Genomic DNA, 11,604 nt, shown 5'->3' with positions numbered 1-11,604 from the left:
CCATTTTTCGACACCCTTATCGTGTGAACTCTTCGGATTGCAAACGTTTAAGGTGCCAAGTCTCGAGTTACTTGAACAGCAACACGAATGTGGTGAGAATCCGTGGTGTTACTAAATTCATCCGTGAATCCAAGTGACGTTGCGATGAGCATCCATGAAAGGGAGAATAGGAACAGGAGCGTGATAAACATGGCTGACTCTTAGAATACAAACAGTCGTATTTTGTAGCGCATAAATTGCAGATTATATAAGAAACACAGAAAGTTTTGAAAGTGAGGAGGAGTTACTTATTTGGAAGTTTTATCCAAATTTCTACAGAAAATTCTTCACGTGTCAAAAGCACGCTTTTCTTGGTATATGCCATCTGGGCATCAGCTTTACAGATTGGCGAGTTCGATGCCACACCGGTGCAAATTAGAAACGCTTCCAGTAAAATACATCGGCGAATTTATGAACACAGGGAGTATCACGTGATACCAAATCGATCGGTGAGACGATTTACCGAATGAGTTCGTAACACGCGACCTTCCCAACACATTCGTGTTGTTACCGGAGACTAGGCACCCCCGATTGATAATCTCTTTTTTAAAACGCCGACACTCTAGGAAGAATAGAAAATTGAATATAACAAATTATTAATGTTAAAATGTAAGGAGTGTGATGTTAAAACAAGGAAATAAATTAATTAGTTTCGCTTTGAAATTCTCAGAAACACTTAAAGTTGTAAAAAAAACACCAGACAGATACCCATCAACCGACGACAGATGTATTTATATTTATTAAGAGATAAGTACTTAACAAGAAACGAAAGTTCAATCTTCCTGCTTGTTATATAAGAACTCTCGATCAGCTACACCTCGAAAACCAATAAGCAAACTCCAATTTTTCTCGTCGTTTCACGGACAAAATGGACGATTCTTCTGTAATAACTTCTCGACTTCACGTTAGAATTATTTACTGTTTAATAGTTTTATTAATAGGGATATCGGTATTTAATTCGTACTTATATCTTAATTATTCATCTAATTCTATTTGTTCCGGCTCGGTTAACTTGCAACTAAGAGCTTACGAAAATGGCGTTAGAAAATTAGAAGATCGTTTTAATACTTTTCACGAGATGTGGCGAGATAGACTGAACAAAAGATCGTCAAATCAGCAGAGCCGATGCCAAATCAAGATTTATATAGAAACCGAAAAGGATCAGTTTTCTGATAGTGTATTGTTAACTGACAGGTATTGCATAAAGGTAATTACGCTTAATATTAACTTAATTAATTATATTATAAGCGCCCATTAGTGGCCGAGTGGTTAAAACTACCGAACACTGGTAGTCAGTTGCGAATTCGAGCCTGGCCAATGCGCTGATCACGTGGAGTTTTCTGGGTTTTCTTTACGTTAGTAACACCTCAACAGGAACCAGTTTCCCATAGAAAATCTTCCGGGAAGACTTTTTATGGAAAACTCCAGAAGAAATCCCAGAAAACTTCACGCATTGGCCAAGTGCGAACCCGCAACCGAATACCAGTGTTCGAGTGCTCGATGGTTTTATCCACTCTCTGCCATTGATGAGCCTGGTTGGGCTCGGTTAGTATAAAATTCTACGTCGACCTGACGTCATCTCTAAAGGTTTACAGTGATCAAGGACTTCAAACTCTTTCCATCCAGTGACGCCAAGAAGGCCATTTTTAGTAAACCCACAATAGGCCAGCCGGCTGAGAAGGAACGGGGCCCGATGTATCCGTCCGGATCCGATTCTGGGTCCTCCAGAGCAGTAGGCTGCTACCTTAACCGCTCGGCCAATATCGAGGATTCAATTAAAAAACTGACACCAAATTGACGTAGAAATTTGTACTGCCTGACTTAACGGACAAGCCTTGTATATTAATTATTAATAGTAACTGTATAACAATTCTAGGAATCTACACTCGAAAACTATTTTCGGCGGGTGGCTAATTACAGTGTAAACGAAACTCTACGACTACGAGGTATTCTATAATTACGAAATTAATATGCATGATTTTCGTAAGATGTAGATGTAGTTTAAAAAAGTTGAATGACTAAGTCCAGGAAATCAAAATAATTCTTTATTCGGCATTAACGTTTATCGCCATTCTTAATTGCAATTAACTTAAACTAATGATGAACTAGAAGGTCAAGTTGTACTCGTGTAACGTTGATTTCTATTCGCTATAATCTCAGAACGATTTTAAAATGACCAACAACGTTATTGAATGAAAGCTATTTTGCATTTCCTGTACTCAGACGTTTGGGTTTTTTAAATGTAGGGCCTATACATTTATTTGGCATTTTTCAGCTGTCAAGAAAGATGTAAAACGTGAAATAAGACGTCAAGATGGCGAAAAAGACTATCAGCACAGTGAAACAGAATATGGTAGATAAGTGAATTCGGTTTTCAATATTTCGGTTTTCGATAAACGATTCAATGTTTGCTTTCAGAGAAACTGGTGAATTCAATAATTTCTGACAGAGGTTGGATATCAAAAAACAAAGACAAAATAGGAACCTGGAGTAAATCAGGTAAATAGGGTCTTTCTTAAATTCTTTCCGTCCTGTGGGCACTAAAATGGCATTTCAAGTAAGTCACTGGCGTAGCGTGGATGTCAGTGGATCCGGGGCGAAGGAAAATTTCGCCGCCCTTTAGTGGTGCCAACCTTTAAAAAACCCCGAACCCGAAAACAAAGGAAGGTTGGTCCAAAAAAAAGTCCCGAACCAAGCCCAAAGACAATTTGCAAAGCCAAAAAAAAACGGCAAAAGAATAACAATTCTAAATCAGTTATAGATACTAGGGGTTAGGGAGACTTGAGTAGGAGTAACGTAAGTAACCTAAATTAAGAAAATCAACTACAGATGATTTAGGTCTATTGGATATTGGAGACGTGTACGAATACGAATCGTACAAGAAAAAAAAAAAAGGTTAACAGGTTTTTTTTAACGCTTTACGCCCTGTGGGCACTAAGAGGGCCTCTTTTTGCAAGCCCATTATGAGTTCGGCCAGGCCCACAATGGGGCTGCCGGGAGGTGAGGGGAGGGGCCCGACATATCCGAACGGACCACCCCCGAAAAATTCCTGGGGATTTTTAGACCCGTTCAGATTCGAGTCCTGGTCCCCAGGGTGGTAGGCTGCCACCTTGACCGCTCGGCCTCAGGCCGCTAAGGTCAACAGATTGGACACGATATACCCGGACAAAATTAATAGTTCACCCAAGACAGTGAGTCGATTCCCGGACTGTCCGGGTGGTAACACTACCGCCCTCTTATTTAGGTATCTCAATTTAAAAGACTAAAATTCAATTTCGTCATAAATAATGAAAAATTCCGTACTCACTTCAATCGGTCCGAATCGTAGGTGCGACAAAAATATGAATTGAAATGGTTCAAATTTTTACAAGATATTATTATTTATTGCGAAATTTTGCCGCCCCTAAAAGTGCCGCCCCTGCCGCCCCTACTACGCTACGCCACTGAAGTAAATGCATTACGAGTTTGGTAGGCTCACAGTAGGGTGATGAGGGAAGAGAGTAGACGTATTCGGATGGATCACCCCGAAGAGAAATTTCTAGGGGTTTTGACCCATCCAAACTCGATCCTGGATCCTTCAGAGCAGTGTTCTTCAACTTTTTTTACATCAGAAGATCGGCAAAAGTAGGAATAGTATTTCGTGCTAGTGTACGAAATTTTTGGTTAAAGAACACTTTGTTCTAGAGCAGTAAGCTTCCACCCTAATGAATCGAATTACTAATAAGAATCAGGAGGAGGAGGAGGAGGTTCAGTCCAGTCTCTTCCTCTATGAGGAATCTCGACTGAGCCTCCTCCGATCGAGGAGGAGCTTCAGTCGAGCTTCCTCATAAGAGAACTCACACACAATATAATGTCTGTGGTTGCTCTTCTGTGAGTAGTTAAATTAAAAATCATAAATGAAAGCTTTCATAGCAAATGCCAATCACAATTTCGAACTTTTATTACCTTTACTAATCATTTTAATCTCGAATTAATAAGTGTTTTTGAGAATTCCTCTCTTCTTACAGATTGCGCGGAATTGATTAAAGAACTGTCACGTCTTTACCGTGATGAAATCGAGAGATTAGAGAATCTGTTTAACTCCTTCAAAGAGATTGTGCAAAACAAGTCGAATAAAACAAGTGAAATTGCAAATGATTGCGAAATCACAGCTTTTCCACAAGCGATAAAGGTGCACGGGACTTATTCGCTCACTGGTAATTTCTGTGTCGAGGTAATTGTATTAAAAATATTTTATTAACCAATTAACATTAGTTTTACTCAAGTATACAAAGGCTTATTACTTATGACTCAAACTGGAGTTTTGGTTTCGAATGCGGACATTCGAATTACAATTCTTAATGTAGACTTTTATATTTATGATTTACATGTATAAGATGCATTCGCATTTTATTTAAAAACAATTTTTCATTGTAATTTTAGAAATCTTTCCTTAAGAAATACGTTCTACAAACAGTCGACTTGTGTAAGGGATTCAATCAAAGACAAGAAGGTATTCTTACTTATTGTAATATGTAAATTACGATCGAGTTAATGAATTAAATCGATTTATAGTAGAGTCTCTGTTGTCTTTCGCTCTCCAGTCCGACATGTCCAGTAATCCGACTCCCGTCAGTCCGATACATGTTGTATTACAGAGACTCTACTGTACTTTTTATAGGGACCGTCCACTAATTACGTGTCGAGTTAAAAGGAGGGATGAAGATTGATAAAAGTATATCGTTTTAACGACGGGGAGGAGACTACGTAGACTTTTTAACTAGTATAAGGGAACGTATGAATTTATTTTGTAAGCCTACTTACTCGTTGCGTGAATGAACTATCAATTATGAAATATTTGCAGTACTTTTTAGTTGTTTCTTTATTTTCAGGGATTAACAAATTATCGTACACGTAATTAAAGGGGAGAGATTTTTAACTCTTCGTCTAAAAGGGCACTATTGTATGCTTGGTTTGTTTGTTTGTTAAGTTATGGCAATACAACACCTGGGCGATCTGCATAGGGGAGATGCCTTCCGGGGGGTCTTTTTAAGGAAAACTAGCCCTTATTTAGGCGTTGTTGACGTGGAGAAAACCCGGAAAGCTGCACGTGTTCAGCCCGTCCGAGCGAAGCACGAACCCCGTGTTCACGACCGAACTCCCAATGTTCAGAGTACGAAGACCGTTTGGCCACTGGTGGGTCCTTGTAGGCTTGGCCAAACCCATAATGGAAAAGACATTTTTGCATGCCCATTATAAGCTCATAATGAGGAGGCCAGATAGTGAATGAGATTCGACATATCCAAACGGATCTCCCTAGAAAAATTTAATGGGTTTTTCGAGCCGTGTGGATTCGATCCAGGGGAGGGGTTTTGCCAAAAGTACATCAGGTACTGTACAAAATAGAAAAGGACGGGATCAAAAATGGCTCAAAAATTGTACACGTAATTAATGGACGATGTTCTTCTGTTTTTCAGTAAGTTAATACCGAAATGCTTTAAGAAGCACGCAGTTACAATAAACGGCTCGAAACATCAATTTAAAAAAAAATATTTGTAATTTGTATCAATGCAATTATTTGTATTTTTCTTCTATTCTTTATTATTATTATTATTTTGGAAAATTCTGAATAAAAAAAAATAAATAAATTTGACTGCACAACATTTGAATACGAAAGATATTTTTGTTCTTAAACGTAAACGAGTTTGTGCTTCATATTTTCTCTTAAATAGAAACAATAATTATTTTTTCAGGTCAGAAAGAGGGATCGAGACAAGTTATTTCAAGATTCCCAGAAATAAACATTCCTTCTGATGACAGTAAACCGAAAGGTAAATAATTCATTGTCTAATGCTGCTTTTGATGTTTTAATAACAGTCTAATGCGTTTTCGTAATATCCTAATGGCCATTTTTAAAATAATCAAGTTATTTATAAAATTAATGGAACGTTGTCATAACGTGACTTCCCTCTATCTCCCACCCCCTCGACCTTTAACTACCAAAATTTAACATCATCGATTCCTCTATTACAGAAACCTCTCTACAAAATTTCAAAAAATTTTGATCAAAGGCACGGGAGTTATTAATTAAGCTTTAAATCGAATGAACAAAATTTTGCGCTCCCATACGCATCCATACATACAGAAAAAAAATCGAGGTTTATCTTTGCATTAATTGACGTTTCAATGTCCCCGAGTACAAAAATGTAAAATCTTTCGGGGTCATTTTTGGATCGATTTCCTTCTGTTACATGTAACATATAGAAAAGTAAACGCTACAACGCGCATCCCTTCGCGTTACGCCCCCAATAGCCGAGTGGATAAAAACCACCAAACACTAATAATTGATCGTGGCTCCATCAGTGGCCAAATGGTTCTGTTTCCTGGTAGTACGGTCGTGGATTCGTTCCTCGCCAGGACAGACTTCCCACATGGCGTTTTCCGGGTTTTCTCCACGTCTCTAACGCCTAAATAGAGGTCAGTTACCCTTAAAAGATTTTCCGAAAGGCATTTCCCACTGCTCCTCGCAGGTAATTTCGTATGGTCAAGCAAAAAGCTTCGGTCGGCTCTTCCGAGGACAAGCGACTACGCAATAACATTAACCCCGATACTAAAGACAAAGAGTTGGTCGCGGGTTCGAGCCTGGCCAGCCGACCGGCCAAGTGACGTTTTACGGAATTTTTTTCAAATTTGTAAAACCTAACTACGGCTTCCCGAAAGAAATTCCTCCCGGGAGGCATCTCCCACAATTCCATATACAAATTACCATATACAAATAACCAATTCCTCCGCCTAACTGATATATAACCGATTAACTTCTGGCTTATAACCGAGAGCAATATCATAATTTACGAATTAATTGCATTGTCTTTCTATTAACAGACTGTGTCCTGGAGAAAATCGAAGAAGAAGGATCTTTTTTCAAAATACCTGATGAGGTTCGGGGTAGATCTTTTCTTTTGACCACCGATCCGTTCGGAAACGATTCCGAAAACGAATTTAGCGTTTGGATAAAAGAATTTCTCACACCCAATATAACAGAATACAGATTCAAAACATCTGGCCAATACGAAATCGTCAGTCGTGGCACATTACCGGACGAATTTTATAAATACGGCTTCTTATACAACGGAAGTTTCTTCAGCGAATACAAGGAAGAAAAAAGAATCGCCAAATACAATTTGAAGACAAACGAAACGTCGAAGGTGAAAGAGCTGGACGACGGTTACTTTTTCAACGACAACCTGATCTTCTTTTACGCGGACGAATATGGAGTCTGGACTTGCTACTACACTCGAAATAGCGCATACGTAGTGTTGAGGATCGATCCGAAGAGTATGGCCATTTTGTCGAAGCAGATCGTTCCCGCCAATTGCTACTTATACAGGTTTTTCGTTGCATCTGGAAGAATTTACTGCGTCTCAGAGCAGGAAGACCAGATTACTTTGTTATCGGATTTCTTCTCCAGAGACAATCGAAACGTTTCTATAAATTTCCACCCCAATAAATTCGCTCGTTACCGTTATCTCTTCTCTTACAATTATAGAAGTCAATATCTTTATGTTTATGACGAAAACATATTCATGAGATACAAATTATATTTTAATTGTTCTAATTAATGTTAATCATTTCAATTGAAATTTCTGTTATTTTGATTAAATATTTACAAGTAATTTCCTTAATATCATTTGCATATTTTAAAATTTGTCACTAGAAAATGATTCTAATAAATTGTAATTAATATCAGACTTCAAATTCATTTTCTTTTGAAAATTCTTTTGGGCCGACTCCGACCTTACCTTTTGTTAGAATGTCACACTACGATTTCTTTTATAATAAAGATTCCACTGAATATCCGAATATTTTTACGTAAAATTTCTGTATAAAAAGTCATACTAAAATTGACGCTGATAATCAAAAAACAAATGGGAATAAAAAAAAACAAATTTGCCTTGGAAAAAGTTGCGATTACATAAAGAAACACACATCTTAATAGTCGAAAGAATTCCACTTTTATTAGTTAAATTATTCCCTTATACTTTAGTAGGAAATTACCTATTCTCTGTAATAAATAATTGGAAATGAATAGAAGGAAGATGAAAAAATTAATTAGTCAAAAAGACAATCGATATCCAAAGTAAAACATGTTAAACTAATGATGCACAAGGTCAAGTCGTTAGACTCGTATAACGTTGATTTCTATTCGCTATAATCTCAGAACGATTTTAAATTGACCAACAACGTTATTGAATGAAAGTTATTTTGCATTTCCTGTACTCAGTCGTTTGGGTTTTTTAAATACAGTAGAGCATCGATTATCCGACCCCCCGATTAACCGTCACCTCGGTTAACCGAGCGCATTCTAGTCAGCAAATTTAAATGTCCGCTAGTGATGTGGCGCTACAATATTTGGCTATGTCTTGGCTACTTTAATATTATTTTTACGTGTTTTAGCTGGTAACACTGGATCGACCATGAAAGGGAGCCAGTATTTAAACGAGGTTTAATTTTTTAATTTTTAACGATACAATAGCGACAATTATTATCTATATATATATATACAGTATATATAGAGGAGAAGGTGGTATTATGGAACACTGCGGGTATTATGGAACCACCCCATTTCGAACTGATAATAAAGGCGAACTGTAGCGGAATGTGGCTGAACTGAACTAGGCAGACATCCATAGCAAGGGGAAAACCCGTTTTACTTCAGTTAAACGGTTGTCCGTATTTAATCAGCAAATTTGTTTTTTTCAAAATTCGCAAGTTTTGAATGCTAAGTGAATTTAATTATTTTTAAAATATAAATCGTGTAGTTGTAGGTTCACTGGTGCATGTATTCCGTTCCAGAGACTTAGGGGTACATATTAATCTGTGTGATGTTCACGTTTTTTAAATTTTGGTCTTGACAGACATAAGTTAATTCGAGATGGCGATGCGTGAAATACGGACCCCATTGGTGCTTTTACAGTAATATGGAACTCAACTCCTCCGAACTTTCTATTTGCAAGCAGACATTCCTCCAGAGCAATTTGTGAAAAAGACACTAGGTAGAAAGCCAATTCTTCCTGAGAATATCGAAAAAGAGCTGCTGGAATATATATTGTTGATGGAGGTCATATTTTTCTATTATAAAAGCATTTTTGCGATAAAATACATTGGAGTAAATAATTTTGTAATTATTTAACATTTTTTGTACTTTCCTATTTGTTTTTGGCTACATTAAAGCATTTTTTGAAAATATACAGTAAGGTTCCATATTACCACCCGATTTTCTCTAAGCCTACTTTCTGACTTTTTGTACAAAAGCCTTCAAAAACCATACTTATAGTTACACTAGCGAAAAATCCAATTAGGAACATTTAGTTTAATAGTTACAAGTACTTTTTGCACAAAAAATGTGGGTGTAGTTATGATACCTTGTTTACAATTCACTAAAATGTAATTGGGGTTCCATAATACCACCTACTCCTCTATATATATAAATGGACGTGTGTGTCCCTCTATTTCACTTTTCAGCCAAAACTACACATCACACATGAATGGTGTTTGTATGTGGTAGTAGCCCCAAGTCCCCAAGTCTCCATTCGTACTATGGTGGTTGCGTCTCGATAGCTATAAGAGTGCGGGAGATATGGAGGCTTAAAGTGGTTGACTTCGAAGATTTTCTATTTAGATTTTAAAAATGTTCGAACCGTTTTAAATTCGAATTGGTTCGATTATAGAACGATTGTAAACGTTCCAAAAAATTGATCAAACTGAAAATAGTTCGTTTGACTGGACGTAAAAATTCTCTAATTAGTGTGGAAACGGGGGACCTAATTCTTGTATTCTGTGAAAACGGGTAAGATTGGCTATAATGTAATTATCTTAATTTTCAATATCGTTACTTTTTAAAAACCCAGCGAAGCGGGTTCTTGCAGCTAGTTTTTTAAAAAAATTTGATAGGCTTAACATGGAGGAAAATTCAACGCGAAGTAGGTTAATAGCGATATACTAATATACTAATTACATGGGATATAATAATATACTACACTAATAATAGATTTTTTCATACTTTTCGGTTATTCCACTTTTCAATTATCCGATCAACCCCAGTCCCCAATTGAGTCGGATAATCGAGGCTCTACTGTACATACATTCATTTGGCATTTTTCAGCTGTCAAGAAAGATGTAAAACGTGAAATAAGACGTCAAGATGGCGATAAAGACTATCAGCACAGTGGAACAGAACATGGTTGATAAGTGAATTCGGTTTTCAATATTTATCTAATGTAAGTTTAAAATTTGAACGTGTTATTCGAAAAGTTATTGATTCGAACGTCTTTGACCTGAGGATGGCCCATAGAATGGGTTGAAAACGTTTGTTCAGCAGAATAAATGGGCTGTCTCAGTATTAAGGTATGTTGACTTTATACTAAGTAATTAAAAACTATTTTTCTTACTTCACATTTTATCAATAGTAAACTTCGAAGTCGGAGTCGCCGAAGTCGAAAGAATTTTATGGACTCCGACTCCACTACATTGCTGAGAGCAGTGGTGATATTCGAAATATTTAACAAAGGGTTTTCTAACAGAAAATTTTTCCTTAATTTTTTTTTCGAGTTGACTGACTGCCTGTGAGCAGTCAACTTGAGAAGAACCCGGATATTACACGCGATGATAAAACTGACATAACTACGCGGTAAGTCACGAACACCGACAAACAAAATGGAAGTTTTGGTTAGAAATAAATACAATACNAAAACGTTTGTTCAGCAGAATAAATGGGCTGTCTCAGTATTAAGGTATGTTGACTTTATACTAAGTAATTAAAAACTATTTTTCTTACTTCACATTTTATCAATAGTAAACTTCGAAGTCGGAGTCGCCGAAGTCGAAAGAATTTTATGGACTCCGACTCTACGACATTGCTGAGAGCAGTAGTGATATTCGAAATATTTAACAAAGGGTTCTCTAACAGAAAATTTTTCCTTAACAATTTTTTTCTCGAGTTGACTGACTACCTGTGAGCAGTCAACTTGAGAAGAACCCGGATATTACACCCGATGATAAAACTGACATAACTACGCGGTAAGTGACGAACACAGACAAACAAAATGGAAGTTTTGGTAAGAAATAAATACAATACTTTTTCTTGCGATATATCTAATAATAGGCAGATGTCATCGTCTCTCGAAATACAATATCTTTTTTATTTTGCTGTCGATAGCCCGACACGTGTTCCGCAGCCATCTTATACTTTCTCGCGCGCGTGGGATTGTGGAATCTCTCTTATGACTGGTTCTAGTTTCAAGAACTCTCTTTAGTCGATCGCGATTGACCCTCGTTTCAGTCGAGATTGAAACGGTCGAGGGAGGTCGCACCAAGGCGAACGGGGTATAAGGCTGTAGTTTAGTAGTGTTACAGAGTATAATACGTATATTTTAATATATTTTTTAAAAGAAACAAAACCACTGAGAAATGTTTCGTGTGTTTAACAAGGTTCGGAAAACGTTGAAAATGTTAACAACGGTTCGGCCGAACATGTGCGAACCCGCTGAATATCACCACTGGCTGAGAGCACTAAAAGGGTCTTTTGTA

At 37.2% G+C, this 11,604-nt stretch overlaps 1 protein-coding gene and 1 long non-coding RNA gene across 2 annotated transcripts; both read left to right on the top strand.

Moving 5' to 3' along the window:
* Positions 1–755: 755 nt before the first annotated feature.
* On the top strand, positions 756–7,691 carry LOC111621158. The gene is made up of 8 exons (XM_023363226.1): positions 756–1,246; positions 1,916–1,985; positions 2,315–2,392; positions 2,458–2,538; positions 4,047–4,252; positions 4,462–4,531; positions 5,772–5,849; positions 6,901–7,691. The coding sequence occupies exons 1-8, from the start codon at positions 908–910 to the stop codon at positions 7,635–7,637; spliced, it is 1,659 nt and encodes a 552-aa protein (XP_023218994.1). The 5' UTR covers positions 756–907; the 3' UTR covers positions 7,638–7,691.
* A 2,120-nt stretch (positions 7,692–9,811) lies between these two features.
* Positions 9,812–10,718, top strand: LOC111621172. Its single transcript, XR_002756020.1, has 3 exons — positions 9,812–9,865; positions 10,181–10,422; positions 10,485–10,718. It is a non-coding gene; the product is annotated as an uncharacterized LOC111621172 (long non-coding RNA).
* Positions 10,719–11,604: the final 886 nt, after the last annotated feature.

This window comes from Centruroides sculpturatus, unplaced genomic scaffold (assembly GCF_000671375.1).
Source record: "Centruroides sculpturatus isolate CEXI.00-Female unplaced genomic scaffold, Cexi_2.0 scaffold132, whole genome shotgun sequence".
Taxonomy (NCBI): Eukaryota; Metazoa; Arthropoda; class Arachnida; order Scorpiones; family Buthidae; genus Centruroides; species Centruroides sculpturatus.
The sequence above is the reverse complement of the archived record's forward strand: the minus strand, read 5'-3'. Positions and strand labels throughout refer to the sequence as shown.

Excerpts from the sequence above, each read along its gene's own strand:
- LOC111621158 (XM_023363226.1), top strand. The coding sequence starts at position 908 with ATGGACGATTCTTCTGTAATAACTTCTCGACTTCACGTTAGAATTATT. Across the intron at positions 1,986-2,314 it reads CGAAACTCTACGACTACGAG|CTGTCAAGAAAGATGTAAAA; the intron begins GTATTCTATAAT and ends GGCATTTTTCAG. Across the intron at positions 2,539-4,046 it reads AGGAACCTGGAGTAAATCAG|ATTGCGCGGAATTGATTAAA; the intron begins GTAAATAGGGTC and ends CTCTTCTTACAG.